At 39.9% G+C, this 27,662-nt stretch overlaps 1 protein-coding gene and 1 long non-coding RNA gene across 2 annotated transcripts; one reads left to right on the forward strand and one right to left on the reverse strand.

Annotated features, from left to right (window-relative positions):
- Positions 1 to 7,349: 7,349 nt before the first annotated feature.
- Positions 7,350 to 23,015, reverse strand: DNTTIP2 (deoxynucleotidyltransferase terminal interacting protein 2). Its single transcript, XM_058538567.1, has 7 exons — positions 22,917 to 23,015; positions 20,350 to 22,046; positions 18,785 to 18,923; positions 15,572 to 15,667; positions 14,310 to 14,474; positions 12,219 to 12,328; positions 7,350 to 8,708 (listed from the first exon to the last, which is right to left on the reverse strand). Exons 1-7 carry the CDS (start codon positions 22,986 to 22,988, stop codon positions 8,615 to 8,617), a joined length of 2,373 nt encoding a protein of 790 aa, XP_058394550.1. The 5' UTR covers positions 22,989 to 23,015; the 3' UTR covers positions 7,350 to 8,614.
- Positions 22,671 to 26,651, forward strand: LOC131404175 (uncharacterized). The gene is made up of 2 exons (XR_009219739.1): positions 22,671 to 23,730; positions 24,826 to 26,651. It is a non-coding gene; the product is annotated as an uncharacterized LOC131404175 (long non-coding RNA).
- The last annotated feature ends 1,011 nt before the right edge of the window (positions 26,652 to 27,662 follow it).

The raw sequence follows: 27,662 nt of genomic DNA on the forward strand, positions 1-27,662 counted from the left end.
CAAGTAGGAAGAGGGCAGAGGTGGAAAAGAAGAGGGCGTGAAGGTGGGGCAGGGTGACCTGAAGGTGTTCCTGTTGGAGGACTGTTTCCTCTGTGCCCTTTTACAGCTCTGCTTCACACACCCAGGATTCCAGGAAGGTGTTGACAAAGTGAGGGCTGTCCCAAGGGGTGGAGACACTCCCATCTTATTGCCGCTTGTGGTCAATACAGACCCTAAAGACCAGGAGTGGTTTCATTCCAGCTTTCTCCTGATCTGGGGCTTCCTACATCCATCAGAATTTCAAAACTATTTTATAACCTCATTCACCTTCAATTCGATATATATTTTTGAGTACTGGCTTTGCGCAAGGAACCGTGTTGGCAGGGAATACAAAGGTGGGTGAGATAGAATGTATTTTCTTAAAGAGTTCGGCTTAGTGAGGGACAGGGAGCCATGAAGTGGGGATTCCATTAATTACGATTGGTTTGGGCTTCCAGTGACAGGAAACTCAAAACAGTAGTGGCTTTGGCAAGATAGAGATGTCTTTCTCTCTCATGTGCAAGTCCAGGGAATGGCAGCTACTTGATCAGGAGAGACCCAGGCTCCTTCTTATTCTTCCATCCTCAAAATGCAGCTTCCACCTCATGTTCCAAGATGATTGCTCCTGTCCCTGCCATCAGGCCAACACAACTAGTTAGTGGGGAGAAGATAAAAGGACAGAGCCCCACTCCAAGCTCATCCCTCTTTGAAGGACACTTCCCAGAAGTTGCACATACCGCTTTCACTCACATCCCATGGAAAGGTGGGAATCATTGCTTCTTATTTTTCCCCCCAGGTGGCCTCATTCCCAGCTAAAAATCATGTGTTCTATAACTGTAAAAGAAAGGGGAAGAGTCCAGCTGTTTCTGCTGGTGATGCTGAAACAGGTTTGCAGATAGCTATGGTGCAAGGCTAAAATAAAAGTATGACAAAGGAAGCTAGATCTGTGACCTTAGGCAGGTTACTTAACCTCTCTGTGCCTCAGTTTCTTCACTTATAAAATGAAGATAATAGTAGCACCTACCTCATAGGTTTACCTAAGGTTACCTAGATTGTTATATACATATGTGATATGTTTCATATGTACATATATATAACGGTTACATAAAAATAAGTTGTATTTGTAAGTCCTTAGAACAGTGCCTGACACTTAGTAGGTGCTATATAGGCATTCGTTAAATACAAGTAAATAAAGTAAAAATAAGCACAGTCAAATGGGAATTTGAAGAGTGTACACATCAGTGGAGAAAATCTGAGAAAAGATTTTATGAAGAAAGGTATACTGTCAGCTCTGAGATGCCTGGGATGACCTCATTCCTTCCCTGGGCACCCCCAGCATCTAGCCCAGTGCCTTGCACAGAGTAGATGCTCCAGATATACTGGTTTCTGAATAGGCTTGAAAGGTCAGCAGTGTTTTGTTAGGTGGGATGGAGGCAAGGAAGATATTTTAGGTGGAGTTAACCATATGAGTAAAGACGTAGAGGTGAAAACTCACTGTATCTGGCCCAGTAGCTGGCGTGCATAGAGCTCGGTATATGTTGACTGACACTCAGTATCAACTAGTTTGGTTTGGCTGAAATGTATCACTCGGGTCCAGGCAGAAAAGCACATCACTAGAGAATTTAATATAGGGAATTGTGAGACAGGTGATAAAAATGCTGAAAGTGCAGGCAGCCCGGAGATTGTGACAGTAGGAAACCTCTACCTCCCCTAGTGCCAGAGGGACAATGGGAGGTGATGGTGTTACCAGAAGCCAGAGCGTGGGCCGTCCAGTGGTGGGGCACTGCTGGTGGAGCAGGGACATGGCCGAGCCGCAATCCAACGCAAGGCGGAGAGGAGAGAAATACTCTGACTTCTCCCCTTCTCCAGCCCTCGAGTCTTAGGTCAGTGTCTCACCAGGAAGTCAGTTGGTAAAGGAATCTGGGAAATGTAGTTTCCTGCAATCCAGAGTGGAGAGAGAGAAATAGGCAAATGATGGGCACAAGTGAAGTCTGAGGCATGAGCTGGGGAGTGGTGAATTTCAACCTGTACTGGTGTAGTTTTGTAGAGGGCCTTGAATGTCAGGCCGTGAATGTAGGGGTGTCTGCATGTTTTGTTAGGCAGAAGTGGGCCATAGAAGGTAAAAAGCAGAAAGCTTCATTAAACCTGTTTTAGGAAGACTTCCCCAGTGGGGAGGATGGAGAACAGGGGAACAGTAGCTTCCCTTTGAGTGCCCGTTACGTGCTAGCACTAGTTGATCCTCTCAGCGAGATGATGTGTCTAGTTCTGGACGTGGTGAGTTTGAGATGACTTCAGGACACTTGGATGGGCGCATTGCACAGTTAATTGGAAGTGTGCATCTGCAGCAGGGGTGTAGAGATGGAAGGATGAGACTTTGGAGTCTTCTGCAGAGGTGAGAGCAGAAGCTGAAGGAGAGGGAGGACAAGATACTCAAGTCAGACAGTAGAGAGACAGAAGATGAGAGGGCAGACATGGGAAAGCAGCAAGTGGTGGGCAGAGTAGGAACATCAGTGAAGGAAAAGAGCAGAGAAACAGGAGAAGCAGAAAAGATTATCTTCCTGCAGAAGCCAAGAGAAACTGGAGCTTCAAGAAGGAAAGGTCTGTAGTGTCAAAAAATGTTTCCTGGTCAGAAGATGAAGACCAAGGAAAAAACCATTGAGTAGAGCAGTGGGGATGCGTGTGGGAATAGTGTCTCTAGACAGGTGGGATCACGAGGCTTTAAGGCAGCCTTCGATGGCCTTGGCCGGTTAAGTGAGGTAGGAGACAAGGTAATCTGCTGAGGGTAGGAGTGGAAGTTAGGGGGTCTCTGGGACATGGAAGTATGCTGTTTGTCCTATGCAGCTCCCTGGATACAGGGGCTATGTCTTCTTCCCTGTGTACCCTGGTGCTTAAATAATGCATAGGACTCAATTTTGTGGAGGCTGACTTGAAGAATGAATGAATTTTGTGGGAAGTAATCAGAATTGAATAAAAGAATTGTGGAGCAGCAGTGAAAGCCCTGCTGAGAGTCAGTAGCTTCATGGTACTTCCCCACATCCCAGTAATCTGGACAGAGAAGGAATAGTGGGTGTTTCCCTGGCTGGGATTGGCAAGTGAAAGTAACAGAAAGAAGAGTAGAGAATAAGGAGGCTAGTGGGAGATACAAAGAATTTTTGAAATGTCTGACCAGTTGGGTCCAGATTGATTAGGGAGGAAAATGTATCCTGATGGGAGTGAAGGATTGGGAGAATAAGAGTGGCTGAAATGCTTGAGATTGTGAGTCACAATCTTGGGGGTGGGGTCCAGGCATCAGTATTTTTGAAGCCACCTCAGGTAATTCCAAGGGGCAGCCAAGGTTGGAACTGGAGAGAGGGCTAACAGGATAACAGATTGGGGTAGTCGCAGTTCAGAATCTTGACCACTGAACAGTTTGAAGTAATGAGTCTGAGGCCATGATGGTGCTTCACTAAGGTGGAGTGGAAATGAGGGTAACTGGAATTGATGAGATTGACCTTGAGGAATTGTAGGGTCATCTTAGCCTTTGGCTAAGGTCATCAAATGCCTTTGGCTAAATCAGGATAATGATTTCACCAAAGGAAAAAACTGAGAGTCAACCCTAAAGGACTATAGTCAGGTAAAATACATAGAAAGGGCTGAAGTCCTGATCCATCAAGCAGTCACCCAGGCACCAGGAAAGGCACTGGGCCAATTATTTAATATCCTTTCATCTCACTTTGACATCTGCTGCCCTCCAGATCAAGGCAGCTGAGGTGACCTTCTGTCAACAGTTGAAATCGGGAGACGTGGCAGATTTGGCTGGAAGGGCAGATGTTACAGATAAATTAGCCAAGGTTTTGATGAGCTCCACATTCCAGAATTAAGCTATGATTTGTTCGTCTCCTAACTCACTGTCTTATAGTTTGCCATTTTGGGGTGGGTGTGTGTGTATGCATATGTGTGTGTATATATAAAAATGTGTATACACATACACATACATTTAGGGGAAAAAAATGAATCTTACTGATAATACACTAACCTTAAGATACAGAAAAATTCTAGACATTGTGTGTCTAGTTTTTGTTCTCTTGTTTTAGTATGTTACTCCTCTGAATTTCCCTGAGTTATGGGGGCTGAGGGAGTACATGGAGGAGGGGGAGGGAGACTGAACGAAACTTCACAGACATAAATTTCTTTTCATGTAGATAATGACATGCACATTTCTTTCCTACCATTTAAAAAGGCCGAGGAACAACTTTCAAAGTCATTTGTAGTATTGACTACAAATCTGCACCTGACAGATAAAATTCATATGGTAATTGGAACTAAATCTAACTGTAGTTTTCATATCCCTATTTCATTTTTTCTTCCCTTAATGAACAAGACCTCAGAATTTCAGTGCGTTGCATGGGGTTTGAGGTCGGGATTTTGGTGCCTGAACCCTACTAGCCCCTGCTTTGCAGTCCTGCCAAGGAGGTTGTAACCATAAGGAAGAATAGCCAATGGGAAAGCAAGTACCACTCATATAATAGCTAAAAGATGACCCTGACTGCAAGACTTCTCAGGTAAGCATGATGGAACAACGTAGGTTCCCTCATCCCCATCCATCATCCCCTGCCTTTAATAGAGAAAGCCTGGCTCAGGAAAGCCCCAAGTCCAATTGCTCACTTTGTTTGGAAGAGAGGATGACAGGCCTGCCTCCTAATAGGGCAAGAGTGACTGCACATGGTTTCTGACCTGTTAATACGGCAACCCTGTTCATTTGTAAAAATACAGCCCAGTGAGTATCTTGGGCTCACTTGAATCTGGTTAGCAACTCCTCTACCCTCTACCTGGCTGACTAGAAAGCAGGCAGGTGGGAGGGAGTAGAACTTCCTAAATACTATGCACTGAGCCCACCTTACCATTCTAGAGCCTTCAGTGCCCACAGTGTGTGGGTCTGTTTTGGTTTTATATCAATTTCTATGCTATACTGTTAAACTGAAGAAAAATTTCAGTTGTCATCAGACTTTTAAAAGAGAACATTACAAGGTGCCAGGCATGTTAGGGAAGTATCTTGGAACTTCCAGATCCGCTCAGCTGCCAGCTGAATACCACTGAGTGACCTCATTCAATACCATGTACAACACAAGAATCACCCAGCCAAGCCCTGACCCACTGAATCATGAGCTATAATAAAACGGTGGTGGTTTTGAGTCACTGAGTTTTGGGGTAACTTGTTATGCAGTGATAACTGGAACGAACATCACTATCCATTCATCACCTAAACCTAAAATAATTTTGCCTTTCTCACAGTTGGTGTTCAGTATTTATTGATAACTCCTTCCATTTCAGAACCTCCCCTCACTGTTATCTAATTTCACATTTTATAGTTCATTTTCAGATGTTTCATTTTTTTGATAAAACACTGATCTGCTTATGACATTTAATTACAGGTCATGCTGTTGGCCCTGCTTCTTGGAAGCTATTAGTAATTGAAAGCATTCCTTCTTCACTGTAAAACACTGGAAACATTTCTTCTTCACCTTTAAATTGTGTAACAATGAGAAGACCTGAATTTTTAATTAGTCAGATGCTTGGGGAACTGGTTAACTAGAAAGCATTTTTTGTTTCAACCCTTACTGAAAACTTGCAATGAAATGTAGTTATCCTGTGCAGTCGTCATTGCTAGTGAGATGGAACTGAACGAGTACCTGCACACATCCCAGAAATGCTATTAAACATTTTTGTCATGTTTTCTTTTAACTTGCTCTAAGAGTGGGACCCCATGAATTTATCCCAGTTACTCAAGGTCTTATTTAACTTTTCCATACAGCCTCCCCCACCCCTTTCCTTTTCTTTAAAACCCTGCCATCTATCCTCTGGACAGCCAAGTATGGCCTCTCTCCTTGTTATGGGGACCCATGAGGCATTTTCTCAGGTCTTACTAATAGGAATAATTGTGTTTCTCTACAGCAGTTGGTTTGTTTTTTATCTTACGGCAGCACACTGAACACAGAACTGATTTTTGTGTTAGATGGCAGGAAGCTCGGAGCCTGCCTTTATCAGCTGCTACAGTTAGTTGCACAGAATCGTTTATTACCTTCACCCCGGCTTCATCTGATTTCTTCTATCCTCATTTTCCTTTCCCTAATTTCCTCACTTCAAAAACTAGCTGTGGTGTAGGCCTTTTTAATAAGCTGTCTTAAAAGCATTTTAGAACAAGACAGGATATTTTAGCAATCTTTCAAGATCATCTTAAGGTATTGTGAAGGCCCTACTTTCATCAGCACACTTTACAGTATCAGCGCTTGGTACGCTTTATAAGCCTTACGATAGTTCCAGTAAATAGACTGTTTAGTGTCATAAGCCAAAGTCACTAAAAACTGTTCCTCAACAGAATTGCTTTGCTCAAAAAACTAAGACAAATATATCCATTATTCAAATATCCAGATATCTGTAGAAAGCTAGGAGCACAGAGACTTCCTTCTGACCTTTACCTATAATTATACTTTGATACTCTACTCTTAACATAGTTTTGAAGATTTAAAATAAATTTGTCAAGATCACATTTGAGATGATGAAGCTATATATATTACCAGTTTTAATTCCTTACAATAAATGTTAATAGGGGTGACTTTGATTTTTAGTTGAATAATTTCACTAAGGTAAGTATTTTACATTTGTTAAAAACGCTCTTTCTTCCAAGTTAAGTGGCTTACAAAAATACATAAAATTAAAAATGAATCAATGGAGATAAAACAGAAAAGAGCATGGATGTTAAAATGTAACTAAATGTAAATACTCAAAACACATACTGCGAGGACCTCCAGGTGCGTTAGTGACACACGCTGGACTTAGCACTTAGGCTCCGTGCTCTTTCCCCATTACTGCCTTCCAGTCCAGAAAGCTCTAACGCTGTCTTGTGTGGGAAAGATTAGAGGTCACTAATCTCATTTTCCCTGTAAAATGCATTATCTAATATGGTAAATATTTGTCATAACCACAATTTTGAAGTACCAAGTAATTTAATCTATTCTAGCATTCATGAGTCAGAAACCAACATGGAAATCTTATGGTAGGTAAGTTGACCCACACCTTGAGCCTGAGAAAAACTGGGTTAAGTTCTCAACTGTGCAGAGAAACGTCATACCAAATGACTGACAACTTTCAGTTTTCCTATGGCATAGTAGCATAAGTTGAAGAAATGTTCTGCTAATGTCTCCTTCTGGAAGAATGTGTAAAGGGTAAATTAACTTATTTCTTGTTTTGATATTTTTCTCATAGCAGATCTTTATTTTATACAGTAGAAGGTAAAACTTAATATTCTTGGAATCAGTTTTTCTATAAAAGAATTTATACAGAAACATCCCAACTCCACTACAAATGTCATTGTCAGTTTTATTACTAGGTTGCTTGTGATCCCAAGCAGTAAATACAAAATACAAGATTTCACATGTACTGAAATCACAAGGAAGCAATATGCTGGGAAAAGAGAGGCCCCATAAATGGCGTAAAGAAAGCAACAACTCACCAAGAAGCATTAATAGAAATGACCAGCACTCCTTGGGTGCTGTAAATAGCTTAGCCAGAATGCATACTTCTGCCACTGGAGACGAGAGAAGCTGGGCCACTTTACCTCCTGGCCAAGGTAAATTATATTGATTCAATCCTATTTCACTTGGAACACAACACTGAATCTCGGTAAAATGAATCTTTCCCCCCGTTTCAGTTGCTAAGGAAGGAAAACTGCTCTCCTGATTCTTTTACCTTTAACCCAAACTTTCTAGGTAGTCCTTTAAGTCCTTTTTATACCTTTCTTTAGTTCTTGGGTCATATGTGAACACACATTTGCTCTAAGAACACACTTATTCCTTTGGTTTCAACTATGACTTTTATGCTGGCAACAAGCAAGATCTCTGTATCCCAACTTCACCAATTTTCTGGACCTGAATTTGCAGCTGACAAAAGAGCATTTCTGTCTACCATCTCCCCCACCCTACACACCCCTACATATTAATTAATATTGTTTATATCTCTGATATTATTTTAAAGTTTTTTAAATGTTAGCAAACTTTGTACCTTCTAAATGTCTTTTAATTCAAATTTCTTTAAATAACCAAGCATTGAAAACTTTCCAAAAATGTTATCTTAAAATGGTTGAAGTTCTTTTCCTTTTACCCCTCAAAGGTCTGAGCATGGGCAGGTCTTTTGTAGACACATCTATTTTTTTGTTTTGTTTTTACATTATTTATTTATTTATTTATTTATTTCCCCCAGAGCCCCAGTAGATAGTTGTATGTCATAGCTGCACATCCTTCTAGTTGCTGTACGTGGGACGCGGCCTCAGCATGGCCGGAGAAGCGGTGCATCGGTGCGCGCCCGGGATCTGAACGCTGGCCGCCAGCATCGGAGCGCACGTGCTTAACCGCTAAGCCACGGGGCCAGCCCTGGACACATCTATTTTTATTCCAAGGGCAAGTGACTGATTCTCTCTCAAATCAACTTTTTCCAAACAGAAATCCCCTACATATAAATAGGGCCAGTCTATGTTAATTTATGTGATGGTGTTCGTTTTCAAAACATCTTTACTAAATAAATAAAGGGGAGATGTAAAATATTGTGGTTTGCTTGGTGAATCTTAATTGCGAAATTTCTTCTTCTTTCGAAACTTCTTTCCTGCTGCATTTGCTGCTTTTTCAGCCATGATCTCTGAGTACTTCCTTCGGTTATATCTAAAAAGAAAAACCAAACCTTTAAGTTCTAAAGTATGACACATCAGACATTAGAAGTTAATGTAACCTGGGGGGACCGGGGTGGGGGGGGGAGGTGCTAAATCTCAAATTTTTTTTTTTGCATTTTCTCTTTCTATCACCTTTATACTAAGTTCCACCATGTGTAAGGAGCCACACTAGGAGTTGGGGACCCAGCAGTGAACCAGACAGCCGTAGTCCCTGCCCTCAAAGAGCTTGCAGTCTAGTGAGAAAAACATGGCAACTGGAGAGGGAGGGCTTTTGAAAACTTTGAGCCACTGGAGACCCATGCACTCCTTCCAGCTACCAGATGACAAAAATGTCCCATTTTTGTGGGATAAAAATGTAAAAATAAGGACTAAGGAAAACAAAGTTTACACCTACCTAAAAACACACCATCTACTTCTTAGAACCTTAAGAAATGTGTCACAGACCAATGGTTTTCAAAGTGTGGTCCAAGAATAAGAGCCTTTCAAGGGGTCAATAAGTAGAAACTATTTTCACAAGAATACTAAGGCATTAGTTGCCTTTTTCACTCTCATTCTCTCATGAGTGTACATGGAATTTTCCAGAGGCTACACAATGTGTGGAATCACAGCAGACTGATACAGAAGCAGATATGAGGCTCCAACTGTCTTTAAGCCGGACATTAAAGAGATTTGCACTAAATTATTTTTGTTTTATTCATGAAGATACTTAATGCGTATTGGATTTGTTATTTTAAAGTGAATATTTTTAAAGTTTCTTGATTTTAATTTCCATTATAGTAAATATTGATAAATGTAACCCATAAAACAAAAGTTCTTTGGGTCTCCAATAATTTTTAAGAGTTTAAAGGCATCTTCAGATCAGAGAATTGCTGCTATAGACTATATTTCCCCACTGGGCTTTGGAAACACAGAAGCACTATTCATTACAGAAAAATAATGATGTAGTAGCTAGAAGCTTCAACAAAAGAAGGGCTGTCAGTACACAGTTAATTAGGAAAAGTTAAAAATTCTCTAAACATATAAAATTCCTTTGTTCTAAAGCACTTTCACTGTGTTATATAAATCTGTTTTCACATTATTAAAGCTGAGGATTAGCTAATATTCTCTTTAAAACAGGAGCTATTTAAGCCTTTTACAACTTTACAGCTCACTCAATTCCACAAGAAGTCAGCAGCACAACTTTGGGGTTTTGTTTTGTTTTTTATAGACTTTTGTTAACAAACCTAAGGTTAGAGTAAAAAGGAAGAAAACCAAAAACCATATACAACATAGAAAAGTATGTTTTCTCCTATATATCACACACATTTCTTTTGTCCCAGGACATTCCTACTAATGAATATATGATGTATTAAATATGTTCAGTGAAGTTCTCTATCCCAAAGTGTTCAGAGGCCAGAAAACCTCGAGTAGAATGTTGTAGAGGGGATTAAACATTCCATGGAGAGATGGGCTAGTAGAGTGTTTCACACAGTGTGGTATGTAAATTTAGGTGATACACAGACAATACTCATTTTAAAGGATATATTTATCTTAATGTGTATTAGAAAAAATATAAGCCAACAAACCCATTCACAGCAGCAATATAAAGTTTCCTTTTAAAATAAAGTAGGCAGTATACAGAAAATGCAAACATCGTGAAAATATGATTCCATGAGTGAAGTATGGGAAACAATGAACTGATATGGTGACCTCTAACCCACAATTTATGAGTTGGATTCTACTAAATGTCTAGTTTACTGCTCCAACTTCCTTATTCTAAGATTATTTTTTAGTGAAAGCACTATCAACATTGCTGTGATTTCTGACATTGCCATCATCAAGACTACAAAATGTAGGTCAATTTTTATCCGCAACATATGGTTAACACTTAGGTAAGCAAAGACTCAATCAGCTTGCACCACATCTCTGTAGGGATGGAGAAAGAGAGAGGCTTTAGAGATAGGAAAATGGGAGGGACTTGGACAGTCTGCATATGGGATTAAAAGGAGAAGGAAGGATGGATGGTGGTGCCGTTCAGTCATGAGATACAGAGCACTGGGAAAGGATCAGATTGTACAGGGAGGGTGGGGTCAGGAAAGACCACAAGTTAGCTCCCAGAGGTGCTTGTGAGATACCTAGTGGATGTTCCTGAGGCAGCAGTTGGAAATGTCAGTAGGGACTCAGGAGAGATCTAGACTAGACATATACATTCGGAAGTCAACAGTATACAGACTATAATTAAAGCTCTGTGGGGGTGAGATTTCCAAGGGGAGAGGAGTTAAGTGAGAAAAGAGCATTGTTCCTTTCTAAAATTTTTACCATTACCCAGACTCATTAAATAGCTTACATAACACTTGAGTTAAATTTATTTTCCATGCCTACAATCTACATTATTTGTAAAACTTTTTTTTTTGGTGAGGAAGATTAGCCCTGAGCTAACATCCGTTGCCAATCCTCCTCCTTTTGCTGAGGAAGATTGGCCCGGGGCTAACATCCGTGCCCATCTTCCTCTACTTTATATGTGGGGTGCCTGCCATGGCATGGCTTGATAAGTGGTGTGTAGGTCTGCACCTGGGATCTGAACCTGCAAACACTGGGCCACTAAAGCAGGGCGCGCAAACTTAACCACTACACCACTGGGCTGGCCCTAAAACTCTTGATAAATATTTTCACTTTTGCTATTAAACCAATCTGGAAGTTCACCAGAGGTTTCTATATGAGGTATGCTTTTAAATTTCCTATAATATATACACAGCTGCTTTAAAGACATTTAAACATACTCAAATTGCTCCCATCTTAAAAAACCTCGAACTCCACATCCATTCGCTCTGCGTCTCTCTCCCTATTCACAGCCAAACTTCTTCAGAGTTGTCTCCATTTCTTCATTTTCAACTCACTTTCTGGTCCTCTCCAGTCTGGTTTCCTCCCCATCACTCCCCTAAAACTCCTTCTGCCAAGGTTACTGTGACTTCCATGTAACTAAATCCAAAGGAAGGTTTTAGTTCTTATCTCATTTGATCTCTCAGCAGCATTTATTCCTGTTAACCACTCCCTCCAGCTTATACCTGCTTATAACACTCTCTTTCTTTGACTTCTATGATCCTGTGCCCTCCTGGTTTTCTTAATGCCCCCTTGGCTATTCTTTCCCAGTCTCCTTTGCAGGCTCATTCTCCTCTAGCCAGTCACATACTTTCAAACTTCCCTCTGAAGCAGTGGTTCTAAACTGGGAATGCTTATGCCTGCAGGGGACATTTGGAAATGTCTGGAGACATTTTTGATTGTCATGAGTTGGGGGGCGGGGACGACTGGCATATAGTGGGGTAGAGGCCAGGGATGCTGTTAAACATCTTACAATGCACAAGATAGTCCCCCCAATAAAGAAGTATCCTGTCCAAAATGTAAATAGTGCTGTGGTTGAGAAACTCTGTGCTCAAGCATTTAAAAATAATCTGAAATTTTAAAAGTTTATGCATATTCTAAAGGAAAGCATACATATTATAAAGTGAAACATAAATTCCTTTACCTTCTGAACTCAGAATCAGCCAGCAGCTCTTCCACAATAGTTCTCTTCCTTTGTTTCTTGGGAATTCGTGAATGGTAGAAGTCAGCTGGATTGTCAACAATGGTTCCAATCTATGAACAATTGATTGAAATAAGTCATGCAATACCTGAATGCCAAGTTGCCTTCATATTTCAGGATAGCTCTAACAAAGTATATTTATAGAAAGGAATGGAACACACAAGCTTACATTATACCAATATTAAAGTTAGTTTTTCCATCTTTTAAAGCAAAACTAAATCACCCATTCAACTGGCACTGGATCCTACTAATGACATTTCTTCATTGAGTTTATAGTAAATCCAAAATTCTTTTTATATAATTTAGTGCTAGACAGTAAATTCTTGATGACTAGTGTAACTAGAGGAGAAAAATGGAAGACAATACAAACTCTTTTGTTTTAGTTTTCCAATTTAATGAAATTGACACATAAATTCTACTACCTACCTATTTGATCTCCTAGGTTAGGTTATCATAAATGCTGCCAGCTTAGAACCTACTTAGTGATCACTCTGCATTTGTTCATACATTCAACCAAGTAAAATTTACAGTGTCTTCTATGTGCCAGGCACTGTGCTAGGTGTTAGGGAAACAAAGAACATCTGGTCCTTGTCAACAAGGAGCCCATAGTCTTAACGAGACCTGCAGAGAGGTAACTGAAAAACTAAAGCATAACATAATATTACGCTGAACAAAACATTATCAATGCTCTGAAAACTAAGTGACCAATTCTACCTAAGGGAGGTAAAGATTTCACAAATGATGACATTTTAGCTTGGATTTGGATAGGTAAAATTTCACCAAGCAAGCATGGCAGAGGCAAGCACATGCAAAATCAGAATGCCAAGACCAGTCGGTGCATATTCTGAGAATAGCTAAACGTGTAAGCTGAAGAGGACTATGTGACAAAAGAAGGGTTGGGGAACTGGTTTGGGTGCAGATTGTGAAGGGCCACATTAAGGGGTACACACTCTATCCTATAGATCATAAAGAATCATTGAAGAGCCAGCCCTGATGCCTAGTGGTTCAAGTTCAGTGCTCACAGCTTCGGCGGCCTGGGTTCACTTCCCAGTCGCAGAACCACACCACCTATCTGTCAGTTGCCATGCTGTGGCAGTGGCTCACATAGAAGAGCTAGAACAACTTACAACTAGCATATACAACCAAGTAATGGGGCTTTGGGGAGGAAAAAAAAAAATCACTGAAGGTATCATTGAATGATATCTGTAATATCACTGAGCAGTAGTGTATCATGAACAAATGGGTTGTTTTTAGAAGAGATGACTGGCTACAATATGAAGGATGAACTAGAAGGGAGAGCAGACCTGGAGGCAAAGGACTATTATGGTAATCCACATGAGTGACAAGAAAGGTAGTCAAGAAGAACAAAATGAACTTGAGAGCTACCAGAGGATGAAATCAACTGGACTTTCATCTGAAAACACTTTGAAAACCAACTTTTAACCTATTTTCAGAATTTGTCTGGGGATGTCCCTCTACGTGGAAAAGAAGAGTTTGGTGCAAATGATTCCCTCTTTCCTCCTCCATCTTTAAGGATTCTTGCTCTTAGGCTAGTACTATTCATATATGGTACACTGTCTTATAGGTTCCACAACTTTTAGAGAGTTGACCTGGAAACGCAGTTACCAATTGCAACGACGACTCTCTATATGGAAAGCCATTACAGTCACACGTCACTTAACCACAGGGATACATTCTGAGAAATGCATCATTAGGCAATTTTGTTGCTGTGTGAACATCATAGAGTGTACTCACAAAAACCCAGATGGTGTAGCCTACTACACACCTAGGCTATATGGTACCAATTTATGGGACCACTGTCATATATTCGGTCCGTCACTGACCAAAATGTTGTTATGCGGCACACGACTGTACAAGCTGGTGGCTGTCTGATTTGGGTTCTGGCCAGTATTACATGGCCTAAGCAGATGTGTATGGTAAATATTCATCTATTTTAAGAGTAAACATATCACTATAGTGCTTTCCAAACTAAAATCCATCAACATCACCACCATTATTCTGTTTCCTTCATACCTGGAAGTACTTGGGGAAGCCATCCCTATCATTTTTCTTGTAAAACCTTTTTGGGTCCATGCTAGCTCTCATCTTCAGTACTTTGAGATCATTTTTTAGTTCATCTGTCAATTCTGGAGCTTTCATACCAAACCAGCCATCACCTGCTGTTTTTTGTCGCTCTTTCTGAAATTCAGATTTCAAAAACAAAGAGAAAATTCTGATTTAAATTAAACAGTGTATAAATTATACCTCATTTCCCCCAAAATTATACACACAGAAAATTTCATGAATTAAAAACAAATAAGATTACTTTACAGAATGTACTAGTCTCCAGATTCATCTTTCATAAAAGGACTTCAATCACAAAAGTGATTTCTCTTTTGAGAATTAGGCACAGCATTACCAGTTTCATAAATGAGGGCTCCTTAAAATTTATTTTGTATCTTAGTAAGAACTGCTGACTTGCAGGGTGAATAACCCACAGCTTCAATTTTTATTGTTTAAAGTAGCCTACACAAGAGACAATGTATAAAAACATTTTCACTTCTGGAGATTTTATGTAAATATTAACACTTTTATTCAGTCACTCAGGTGTCTCAGAAAGTCACTTACTCCAACAGTCCAGAAATTTGTATTATTTCTAAAATAAACCAAAACTTTGTTCTTTTGAAAACTCTTAGCAAGTTATTTGCTTAATTTTATTTTTTATTTCATTCATACAACAAATATTATGGAGTGCCTACCACGTGCCAGGGTGCTCCATATTAGTGACAAGGTATTACTGGAGTACCATCCTCAAATTCCTCCAAGCTCTCTTGATAACTTTTTTATGCTTATTAATTGAAATGGCAGATGGAAGCAATCTTCAATATTTTACTAAACAAAATAGTTTCTGTCCTCTCATTTGGCAGACTGAACAGACCGGGGTTTTTAGTTGGCTACATCAAGTCTTCTACAACAGCCTGCAACCGAGTTCCTCGCCTTTAGTGAACAGTACCTATAAACCAACAGATGTGGACAGTGACCCTATATGCTGGCTGTCATAGCTTTTAAGAAAGGGAAAAATAGAAGCTGTGTCTATGTGCACCACTTGGTACACTTTTCACTTTGTGAAAATCCATATAAAATATGTCTATGGAACCATATCTTATGGGCCCTTAGATATCTGTGATAATTTTCTTTGGAAATACAGATATTTTAATTGTACAACCCTGTTGTATAAGCTGAACATATATAGTCTAACACATCTAAACATTCTAAATAAGAATCACTGTACTTACCCTGCGTTTTTTCTGAAGTTGATACTTTGATTCACGATATGGTGGGACACAGTAGTTTTTTTCAAAATCAGGTGTAATGACGGCTTTTTGCAGAAGCTATAAAAATAAGAAATTGGTTTTAAAATAATGTCAGAATGTCATATAATTTTTTCAACATTTTTGCCTTATATGGGAAACATTTCTCACACTGAAGACTACTCCAAATATATTAACCTTTTTTAATACACAGACATACTATTGCAAACTTGTTCCTGTCCTTAAATTTGTAAATTATATTACAATAAAAATGTTGTAGGAGAAAACTAAAGGATTATTTTAGGAAATCTATAAAATCAATATTCACCTCAAATTTCTTTTTCTAATCTGAATTTGCACCCATCAGATTTAATGTGTCCACTTGTATTTACTAGTTTGCACCCAGCCACCTGCACCAAACAACTGGAAAATAAAGACATTAGAAACAATGCCACAAGGCTCTTGAAATCCCTGAATAAAACCTGAGTCTTTAATAAGTTCTTTTGATGTTGGTAAAACAGCTTCCTGTGATCTGAGGAGACTAGCTAGACTGTTAATAGAATAAGAAGAGCAATACAGACTTCGATTAAACAACATATACTTCCTATGTTATACTAATGAGATCATCCTATCTAGACAAAATCTGCTTTTTTGCAACTCAACAATGTATCTTAGATACTCTTTCAATGTCAGTTCATACGTAGATCGACTTCATTCTTTTTAATAGCTGTTATGCACCATAATTTTTCTTCTGACATTTAGTTTAACAGTCTCCATTAAACTTTTTTCCTAAACATTGTAAACATCATCTCTGCACACTTGCGACTATTTCTGTAAAAAAGATTCCAAAATGTGGCCTTTAAATTTTGACAGGTACTGCTAAATTGCCTGGCATTGAACTAGTATCAACTTCTACTAAGTTACTCATGCCCTTTTTTTCACGGTGCTACCAACACTGGGTAGTATCTTTTTGTATGTTGTCACTGGTGCCTCATGGCAGTTTTCGTTTGCTGTTGATCATCTTTTTGTGTATTTATTAGCTGTGTCCTCTACTGTGGAATGCCTGTACTTTTTGGGGTTCTTTTTCATTTTTATATAGGGCTGTGTTCCTATTAATTTGTAGAAATGTATTGTTATCTTAGTGATATTAATCTATGGTCTTTTACTTGTCTTTAAGGTGTTTTTTTTTTTTAATTTAAAAGAAATTTTTTTTTTGTGAGGAAGACCAGCCCTGAGCTAACATCCGATGCCACTCCTCCTCTTTTTTGCTGAGGAAGATCAGCCCTGGTCTAACATCCATGCCCATCTTCCTCTACTTTATATGGGATGCCGTCACAGCATGGCTTTACAAGCAGTGCGTCAGTGTACACCCAGGATCAGAACCTGTGAACCCTGGGCCACCGAAGGGGAGCGCACGCACTTAACCACTGCACCACCAGGCTGGCCCCTGTTAAGGAGTTTTTAATTGCATAAGTTTTAAAATTTTGTGTAGTGAAATCTGTTAATCTCTTCCTAAACAACTTCTGCATTTTTTTTACTTGCCTAGGATGATTAAACATTGTCATAATACTGTTTATGTGCCTAAAAGGAGCTTCAGGGTAATTAGTCATTTCCCCCAGTTCAAGAACTAAAGAAGATGGCTCCTTAGCCCTCAAAATAGTTCATAGAAATATAGCAAATATTAATTTTGTCAGTAACATTTGAAATTATCATTTCAGAAATCAACTATCAATTCAGAAACTCCCAATTCAGTTTCAGGCCCAGAAGTTTCTTGGTAGTATAATAGCAGTCTAGACTTTCCTACCACTCAGAAAAGAGCATAGCATTTATTTAACATATTATTAAGAGCTTGCTGTGTGTCAAGTACTATACTAAGATCCAGGACAGTAGTTCTCAACTGGCAGCAATTGGTAACGTCTAAAGACATTTTTGGTGTGTGTATGGCGGGGAGGGTGAATGCTACAGGCATCTGGTGGGTAGAGGCTAGGGATGCTCAACCTCCTACAATGCACAGAATATCCTCCCACAACAAAGAATTATCCAGCACAAAACACCAGTATTGCTGAAGTTGAGAAATCCTGTTTTAGGAATACAAAGATAAAAGACAGTAAGTTAACAATTACACTACATGATCAATAATAAACCAGATCTATTTTGGGTGTTGCAGAAGCACAGAGGAGGCAGGGGGAAGGATTTGGGTCCAAGAATGCTTTCCAAAGGCAGTGATCCATGATCTGCATTGGCCCGGGAAAGAACAGGTACGTTGAGGGACCACAGTAGTCTTCGATGGCAAGAAGACAGCAGGTGGACGTCAGAGCTGGAGGTACAGAGGCACCTTGAAGGCTCTGAGGAACCATGAAGGCCTTAAACAGGGGAATATCATGGCCAGATTTGTGTTTTCAGAAAGAGAACTCTAGCAAGAGTATGGAGAATGGCTTGAAGAACAGAGTAAAGAGGTTATACTGCAGTACTCTAGGTGAAAACTAAAGGCTAGCACTAGCCAGTGACAGCAGGGCAAAAAGGAGGGAACAGAACAGAAAGTACAGTACGTAAGTACTGTTCCCTAGGCTTAGTAACTGACTGCAAAAGGGAAAGAGATTTTGGCATCATTAACCAGGATAGAGAATACAAAAGGAGGGCAATTAGCAATTAGCCAGGTCAAGTGCCTGAGGACATCTGAATGAACAGACAACCTAAAGAGGCAGCAAGGCTAGAAAAGACAGATTTAAGAGGAAGCCAAGCAAGGTGGCAGCTGAAGCTGAGGGTTTGGATGAAGTTACCTACTTTCTAATTTCCTTCTGAAATTAATGTACAATTTCATGTCTACGTTTGCATGTGCACTTTTTCCTGGTGGGGGAGGTGGGCACTCACAGCTTTCAGATTTTCAACAGGGTTCAGAACAATTAATAACTAAAAGTATAGCAAGAAAAAGAGAAGAAAACACAACCCCTGGGATTGTAACTGGTGGGTGCAAGAAGAGGAACATTAATCCTGTATTACTTTATTTTTCAAGTGTCATCTTTTATACCTGGGATTTTATAAAAAGAAATGATTGTTCTAGAAAGAGGGGAAAAAAAGGAGTACAGTAGGCTAATGTGGTTTCACTGTAGGAAAATTAGTCTCTTACCAAGGACTAATCATTTCTAGAAGTGACTGATTAGTTCTATGAAAACCAACAGGACGCTTCACGTAACTTACCTCATTTTTCTTTTTCTCCTTGATCTGTGTTAGGGTTCTCTTGTTCGACTGTAGTTTGTCTGCACTGAAATTAATATACAAACCACCCAATTGCTTGATACTCAAACCAGGGTCTATGCTGCTGCTTGTCAACTTCAGACTGAAAGAGAAATGATCACTTCAAGATCAAGTAACTAAATCAAAATGGAAACAAATGAAGACGGTATTTTTAAAACCACTTTTTTCTTTCTCTTCCCTTTTACTGTCAAGGACCAAAAAACCCTTACTTTTACAGTAGAGTTTCTGAAAAACTGTGAACAAATGTATATTTTAAATCTAGTAAAGTCATTTAGAAGAAAATTCTGGGATGAATAATGAATTAAACAAAAAAGCTTTTTGGGAGCACATCCAAATTTATTCCCTAGATTTTCTTAAAGAGGATTAAGGCCATACAACATGCCAATAGATTTCATAAAGAAAAGAATTACAGAAAAGAGATCCTCTGGCAATGTATCAACTTGATATATAGGTAGTGAGTTAATACATGCACATACCTCCATCTCTAAAACCAGTAGGACAAATTCTTCTATTTGGAACTTCCAAGTTATCCAAACTTAGAATGTTTTTCTGGGTAACTAAGGGCATTTGGTAGTGCCTCTAAATCAGTGAGTTTTAAACAATGATGAGCATCCATATTTCCCATTGGAGCTTTTTAAAAATATAAATGTCACACCCCAGACCTAGCAAATCAGAATCTTCTGCAGTTGGCCTGGGTTCCTGCTTTATTTATGTAATGAGAATTTCTACTTTACATCACTGAAGGGTCCTTTTTATAAGCAAGTACACTTTCTTCCCTGATTATTCACATAAACTGAGCAGTTGAAAGCTTTGATAATCAACCCCTATTGGAAAGTGAAACCATTCTATTGCAATGCCTTGTCAGGAATTCTCAACCCTGAATGTATATTAGAATTTTCCAGTAGAGGAGAGCGACTTTTAAAAAATATGTATGCCTAAGTCTAGCCTCAGAGATTGATTTTCATTGGTTTAGAGAGAAAACTGGGATCTGTTAATGTACAGTTCCTTACATGGATGCCAGTATCTCCAGTGGATACACTGCCTCCAGGGGCCTGTGCCTAGCGACAACAAATTTAAAACAGAAAAAAATGAAACTAAAGACATAGCCCCAAACATTAGCACTTTTCAATGAGAGATAGATGGGATTATAGGCGATTATTTTTCTCACGCTATTCTAAATTTTTCAATTTCTCTACAATCAACATATAGAAAAAAACAAGTTACTTTCCTTCCATTTTATGTTGCTCTTAACCATCATGCAGGAAAATCTTAACAGAGGATTTCTAACATATCATCAAAAGGAGCATTTTTAGCTCTCATTGGTGGAAAAAATATGACTAACAAAGGCACCCACAGAGACGAGGAAAATGCTGGATAAAAGAGCTTTTCCATAAAGAACTCGAGGCAGTAATTTTCTCAATTCCCATGCTTTCTAACAGTTAATATTTTTATGGTAAACTAGCCACTTATGTACCAAAAACACTTTTAAAAATAAAGGTAAAACTTACAGTTTAGACTTTGTGCCGTTTAGTAAGTCATCTTCATCACTAAATTCACTATCTTTATTTTTGTCACTGTCTGATGGTTCTTCTTCACTTTTTTCATCCTCTTCCTCCTCTTCTTTTTCTTCTTCAATGGCAACCTCACTTGTCTTGTCTTCCTCATCCAAGTAAAAATTTTTATCAGCACTCAATCCAGGAGTTGTGTCGATCACAAACAGCGCATTGTCACACAACGTATTTTCCAAGTCTTCATTTAATGACTCTTTTTGACCACTATTTTCAACAAAACACACAGTGTCCTCTTCATTCTCACTGTTTTTGGAGTGCTGGCTTTCATCACTGCTGAGAACTAATAAAACAGAATCACCTTTATCCTGAGATGTGTTGAACTCAGACCTGTATAGTTTGGTGTCACACTCAAAATCTGTATCCCTTTCTTTGTTCACGTCTTCACCCTCAAAATCTACATCCCTTTCTTCGTTCGTATCTTCACAGACACCTATAACAGTGCACTCTTCTTCATCACTGCCACTACCATCACCAAATTCTGTCAAGTCCCTTGTTTTTATGGTGCTCTGTCTCTTTTCATTCCATCTGTCCACTTCCACAACTGCAAATGTTTGAGCTAACGATTTCATTATAGCCTCACAGTTCAGATTTGAGGGCTCTGATGCAGTTTTCTTATTTTGGGGGGTTGAATGCCTTTGAGAAAGTAAGTGCTGAATGCTAGTGTCCCTAAGTTCAGAGAGACTCTTAAACTGAGAATTTTTTTCATTAATTTCTTTTCCCTCATTTATCATTCCTTTGGCTTCCTCATCTAAACTCCTACAATTCTGCTTTATTATTTCTTTGAGAGGTGCAACATTGGCCTGTTTTTCCTCTGTTATATTAACACATCGGCGTTTTTGCACTGTTAATTTTTTTTCTGAATTTCCGTGGAAAGAATCATCATCAAAGTCATTATACATTTCATTATGACAGAAATTTGGCCTATTTATCTGAGAAAGAGATCTTGCTAGTAAACGAGAAGTTTGTTTGGGATCTGAATCTTCTGAATTCATAGGTGTATCTATGATTTGTTTTTCATTTCCTGGTACAATCTTAGTATCTTTCTCCTCAGTTTGTGCCTGTAATTTCCTCTGCATACTCCTGGTTGTTCTCCTAGTTGAAATTCCAGAAAATGAAGACATGTCTGAGCATGATGACTCAGCATCAGAAATAGCTTCCATATGTGATTCTTGGCTGGGATCTGTTGGGGATTTAACCTTACTTCTCCTGGTTCTTGTAGTTATTACTGCGGGAAGCACAATTCTAGAAATACCTGAAACATGCGATTCTGCTTCAGAGACTTCTTCAGTAGGAGACTCATTTATTGGAGTTATTTTCAGCCTTTTCCTGGCACTGGACACTGGTGTGCATGCAATTAAGATCTGCCTTCTTCTAGTTATTCTTAAAATGGGACTCTGGCGTTCAGACACAGAAGAACAAGTTGACTCTGCTTCAGAGGTCTCTCCGTCAGTAGATGGTTTGTCTATTTGCTCACATAATAAGCCTGTAGTTCTGCTCTTCCTCCTTCCGGTTTTAGGAGTTCTAGAGACTGGACATCGTTTCCTAGTGCTCTGTGATTCAGCAGTACTTGGGTCATCGGATGGAGATTCCTTCCTGCCTTTTGGATATGCTTCAATTCTTTTAGCAGCAGAATTCTGTAAGCCAGAGAAAACGCACTGTAATTTAGGTCAGGCTGGGACAAGGGCAAAGTGAGTGAGGCAGTCCCCTCAGGAGCAAATTTTAAGAGGGCACTAAAGAACTCAGTAAACAACATGAATACAAAAACCACCACCGCTCAGGATTTAAAAAAATCAAAAACTTAAATACTGGATCTCACGCTACATTTGCAGCCCTAACTCGCCTCACCCAAGTCCTGGATCTGACTTTAGGGAGCAAAACGAATAACTGAAAAGAAATAATGTTCTCCACTCAAAGTCAAATATGTGTTTAGGAACACACACACACCAACGGAATCGGTTGCTGCCCTAAGCTTTACATACGTAAGTGAATGAACGCTCCGCTCCCTTCATCGCAGAATCAGAAAAGAGGCAGCGGACGACTAGCGCCCCTGAGAGCCACCAGGCGGCGTCACTGCAGCCCTCCGCACGCCAAAAGGAGGTGCTGTAGGGCCACGGCCAGCCTTCCCACGTGAAAACGGTGCCCTTTTCTCCAATCCTGCTAAATTAGGCTCACGCTTGGCGGCTGAAATTATTCCTCCTTATTACGGTGTTAAAAGTAAGGTTAAAAGGCCTGAGCTACATATCTGCATTACAGAGCTGAACTACCCACAGCAAGGTCTCCAACCTCTCTGTTTCATGCTAAAGACTGCCTTACAAGACCGTCGTGACGCCTGAGGAGGAAGCCAACGCCTTCGCGCGGGGCCTGGTACACAGCAGCGCGCGGCAAGCTCGGGCCCTTTCCGCCGCTCCTCCCCACATTCCACGGGAACCTTGCGCCGCCCCACCTCCCTGAGCGCCGCCCTGCGAAGCAGCGAGCAGAAATGAGGGAGCCTTGCGATCTCCTACCTTCTGCCGGGAGCTTTCAGGCGATGTGGCTTGGCCCCTGGCCTGAGGCCGCGCGGATCGGGTGACCACCATTTTTCCAGCTCCCGACTCCCCGGCGACCACCGCGGCCCGCCTCTCTTCCGGCGCGCCGGAAGTGCGTCAGAGAAGTGCCTGGCTCGTTTTTTTCGCGTGAATCCCGGAACTCGCCAGAATCTCGCACCTGCCTCCGCCCCACCGACGGAGGCGGGGCCCGTTAGACCTGGGGGGTCTCAAAAGCCACAGTTTTAGCGGTCGCTCCAGTGCGTAGAAAACAGACCAGGCTTTTGCAGGGAGAGACCTTCGTGGAGGCTGCGAAACTCGCAGTGATAGAGGGCCCTCGTCCCCGTTTCACACGAACGAATTGGGAAAATCGCATCTTCTGCTTCACGCACCCTCTCATTTGTTCAGCAATTCTGAAGGTCTCAGTGTAGCCATGGGTGTGACCGAAGGAGACTTTTCGTTATTTATTATATATATATATTTTTACAATCATGTATTATTTGTGAAGTTAAATATGAATAAAATTTCAAGAGTTGGTTGCGGTAAAGATGTATACGTTAAATGCCCCAGGAACTCGGAGACAGTTGGGAACTATATAATCTAACGGTGAGATGGTGAGTAGGGATTGAGAATAAGCAGAAAAGAAGTGTTAAGGAAATTGTAAAGAAGAGCGATAAAAAAAAAAAATTGGAGTGAAAGGAAAAGAATGACCAGAATCAAGAGAAGCTTTTTGATTTTCTTTTGGGATGAAGAGTGGAGAGCTGGAACATGAGGGGAATGGAAGAGGATTGAAGAAGTAAGTAAACTGTATTATTGGAGGTGAGAAAGGATGAGTGCCTCACCAAATCTGTTCTCCCTTACTTCTTTATAACAGAAAAACAATTTTTTTCTTAAAAGTAACAAATTTTTTTCTTAAAGTAACAAAGCGTCGATTTTTTGGTGGGCACATTGCCACCCAGTTAAATAGCTCCTTTCATAGTTTTCCTTGGAGCCAGATGTGGCTGTTTTGGGCAATTACATGTAAATTAAGTGTTGTGTGGTTCTTTAGGGACTTTTTTTGTGTGTGTGTGAGGAGATCAGCTAACATCTGCCAATCCTCTTTGTTTTTTTTTTTTTTTTGCTGAGGAAGACTGACCCCAGGCTAACATCTGTGCCCATCTTCCTCCACTTCATATGGGACGCTGCCACAGCATGGCTCAACAAGCAGTGCATCGGTGTGCCCCTAGGATCCAAATGGCGAACCCCGGCCCGCCTCAGCAGAGCGCATGCCCTTAACTGCCTGCACCACCAGGCCAGCCCCTTTAGGGACATCTTTTAAGAGAGGAGTTCCTCCGTGCAGTCTTTTTTTTTTTTGTGTGTGAGGAAGATCAGCCCTGAGCTAACATCCATGCCCATCCTCCTCTTTTTGCTGAGGAAGACTGGCTCTGAGCTAACATCTATTGCCAATCTTCCTCCTTTTTTTCCCTTTTTCTCCCCAAAGCCCCAGTAGATAGTTGTATGTCATAGTTGCTCATCCTTCTAGTTGCTGTATATGGGATGCGGCCTCAGCATGGCCAGAGAAGTGGTGCGTCGGTGCGTGCCTGGGATCCGAAGCCGGGCCGCCAGCAGCGGAACGCATGCATTTAACCGCTAAGCCACGGGGCGGCCCCCTCCCTGCCGTCTTTAACTTCAGTTTACTCCTTGGAAAGTTGTGTCCCCTGGTTTTCAAGCAGCAATGTTGTGCCGTGAGGATGAGGGCCATGCTTTAGGGATGGCAGAGCAGTGAGAAAGAAAAAAACATGGGTCCTTGACAACTGTTGGAGCTGCCATATCAGTCCTAAACAGCCTACTTTTAGATCTGTTTCACTTGAGAGAAACGTCTGTTTTTTTTTTTTTTTTTTTTTTTTTTAAGGCCACTGTCATTTGGGGATTTTCTGTTATTTACAGCCAAGCCTAATCCCAACTGAAGAATGGAATAAAATACAGCGATGGAGAGGTTAGCTACACAGAAGAATGCTCCTTCCTGTGAGGGAGGGGAGAAGAGTGGATGAAGCAGAGAGAATGTGAATGCAGGGAAATTAAAGTGGAGACAAGAGATTTTGCATAGATAACCTCAGTCTTCTCTGTAAGTAGAAGGTGATTCATCTGCTCAGAGAATGAAAACAATTTAGATTGACTCGTGAGGAATGTGGTAAGGAGCAAAAAGAAGGAGTTTTAGTTGGGCCAAGTAGCAATGAGACTGTGTAAGATGAAGAACAGAAAAGAAAACAGGCCGGATTTGAAGAGGAGGCAGAATGGTGTAGAGGAAGGCAAGTGAACCAATTAGAGGAGGGTAGTAGAGATCAAAACAGCAGAGGACAACAGCATCAGTCATACTAATAGTATTGAGTACTTAACATACGTGGGGTACTAAGTGCTTTATACATGTATTAACTCATTCAGTCTCTACAACAATTTTAACATGAGCAAAAGCATGCAAGTAGAAATTAAGATCATAGGAGTGGGTATAGAAAATTGGAAGAGCATTAGAAAATCAGTGTGTGGCACCTTGAAAGTAAACAAAAACGCCCAAACATTTACAATTTTAAAAGGTCAAGAAACAAACCTAAAATACTAAAAATGTCAGTACATACTCATAATATGAGAAGACTGAGCTGGTCTACTATCAACAGGGCTGCTGGTTATAGGCAAAACTGCCAAGTGTTCTGTTTTTATTTTATGTGGGCTTACCAGTTCTGCCCTGTTTCTCTACTTTCTTTACCTAACCTCTTCTTTACCCAAAGTGGATTTTGGGCAAGTATAGTATACCCAATTTTAGCTAAATACAGTATAAAAATACAGTAATTTTTATTCAGGCCCAAAAGAAAACTCTCCCTTGATAGTCTATATTTACTAATGAAATCTTTAAACTGAAGGATTGAATCTCTCTCTGGAATTTTAGGCATTAACCAAAAGATGAGAGTTTTAGTGCATGAGCCTTCTAAAAATACATACCATTCACGGTCATTCTGCATTATTACATATAAAACATTACTTTTAAATTAAGTCTGATCTGTAAGATGGTCCCCAAGGATCCCATCTCCTAGTCTTCAAACCTTTGAGTGTGGGCTGGACCTAGTGACTTACTTAAAACCAAAAGAATGTAACAAAAATGATAGATGTCACTTTCAAGAATAGGTTACGAAAAAGGCTGTCTTCTATCTTGCACTCTCTCACTTGTTCATTCTGTGGGAAGCTGGCTAGCTGCATGTTATGAGCTGCCCTATGGAGAGGGCCACATGGCAAGGAAGTGTGGGAGGGCCTATGGCCCGTAGCCAGCGAGGAACTGAGTCCAGCCAACCACCACATGAGTGAGCTTGGAAGCCGACCAACCTCAATCAGGCCCACAGGTGAGACTGTAGTCCCACCTGACACTTTGATTGCAACAATTTGAGAGACTGTGAGGTACCCAGATGCAGCAATAGATAATACAGTCACTATTGGCTAATTTTGTTCTAAAACTTCATGTAAAAAAATATATATAGTATGTACTCTGATGTCTAGCTTCTTTCACTCAGCATAATGTTTCTGAGATTCATCCATGTTACTCTGTATACCAGTAGTTCATTCTTTTTTATTGCTGAGTAGTATTCCATTGTATGATTATACTACAGTTCACCTATCCATTCAACTGCTGATAGACATTTGGGGCATTTCCAGTTTTCAGCTATTATGAGTAAAGTGCTATCAACATTCTTATATTGTCATTTTGGGACGTGTTTTTATTTTTCTTGAGTAGATACCTAGGAGTGGAATTGCTGGGTCATACAGTGAGTACATTTAATTTTGTAAGAAATGCCAACTTATTTTCCATGGTGGTTGTGCCATTTTACATTCCCACCAGCAATATATGAGAGTTCTGCTTCTTCCACATCCTCACCAATACTTGGTATTGTCCATCTTTTAAAATTTTAGCTGTTTTAGTGATATTTCATTGTGGTTTTAATTTGCATTTCCCTGATGACTAATGATGTTGAAAATCTTTTAATGTTCTTATTGACTATTCATATGTCGTCTTTGGAGAAAAGTCTATTCAATCTTTTGCCTATTTTTTATTGGGTTGTCTTATTATTAAGTTATAAGAGTTCTTTACATATTGGGGATACAAGACCTTTATCAGATATACGACTTGCAAATATTTTCTCCCATTCTATAGGTTGTCTTTTTACATTCTTGATGTCTTTTGGTGCAATCTTAAAAATTTGATCATGTCCAATTTATTTTTCCTCAGAAATATGTATTGCAAATATTGCCCCCCCCCATCTGTGGCTCACATTTTCATAGTCCTAAGTCTTTTGAGGAACAGAAGATTTTAATTTTGATTAAATTCAGTTACCAATGTTTTCTTTTATGGTTAAGTTTTTTGTGTTATCAGAAAGCTCTGCAGCCCATTTTAATTTTTTTGCTTTGTTCTAATTGCATACACATCAAAAGGAACAGAAAATTTCAACTGAAAATTAAAAAGTGACCTGAGGGAAAGACAGATTATTTCTAGGGAAGTAAATCCAGATTTTCATCAGCAAGAGCATTTATGCTGGAATTCAATGGAATATTATCTTCAAAATGCTGAGGGAAAGTATTTGGAAACTTATATTCTATAATGTCAAATGATCATTTAAGATTGATAACAAAATAAAGTCATCTTCAGACAAACAGCCTTTAGTGAAAGAATTACTAAGGACATACTTAAGCAAGAAAAATGTGAACTTA

The sequence above is a fragment of the Diceros bicornis genome, chromosome 4 (assembly GCF_020826845.1).
Source record: "Diceros bicornis minor isolate mBicDic1 chromosome 4, mDicBic1.mat.cur, whole genome shotgun sequence".
NCBI lineage: Eukaryota > Metazoa > Chordata > Mammalia > Perissodactyla > Rhinocerotidae > Diceros > Diceros bicornis.

Excerpts from the sequence above, each read along its gene's own strand:
- DNTTIP2 (XM_058538567.1), bottom strand. The coding sequence starts at position 22,988 with ATGGTGGTCACCCGATCCGCGCGGCCTCAGGCCAGGGGCCAAGCCACA. Across the intron at positions 22,047-22,916 it reads CTGAAAGCTCCCGGCAGAAG|AATTCTGCTGCTAAAAGAAT; the intron begins GTAGGAGATCGC and ends TCTGGCTTACAG. Across the intron at positions 14,475-15,571 it reads AACTTCAGAAAAAACGCAGG|AAAGAGCGACAAAAAACAGC; the intron begins GTAAGTACAGTG and ends TCTGAATTTCAG.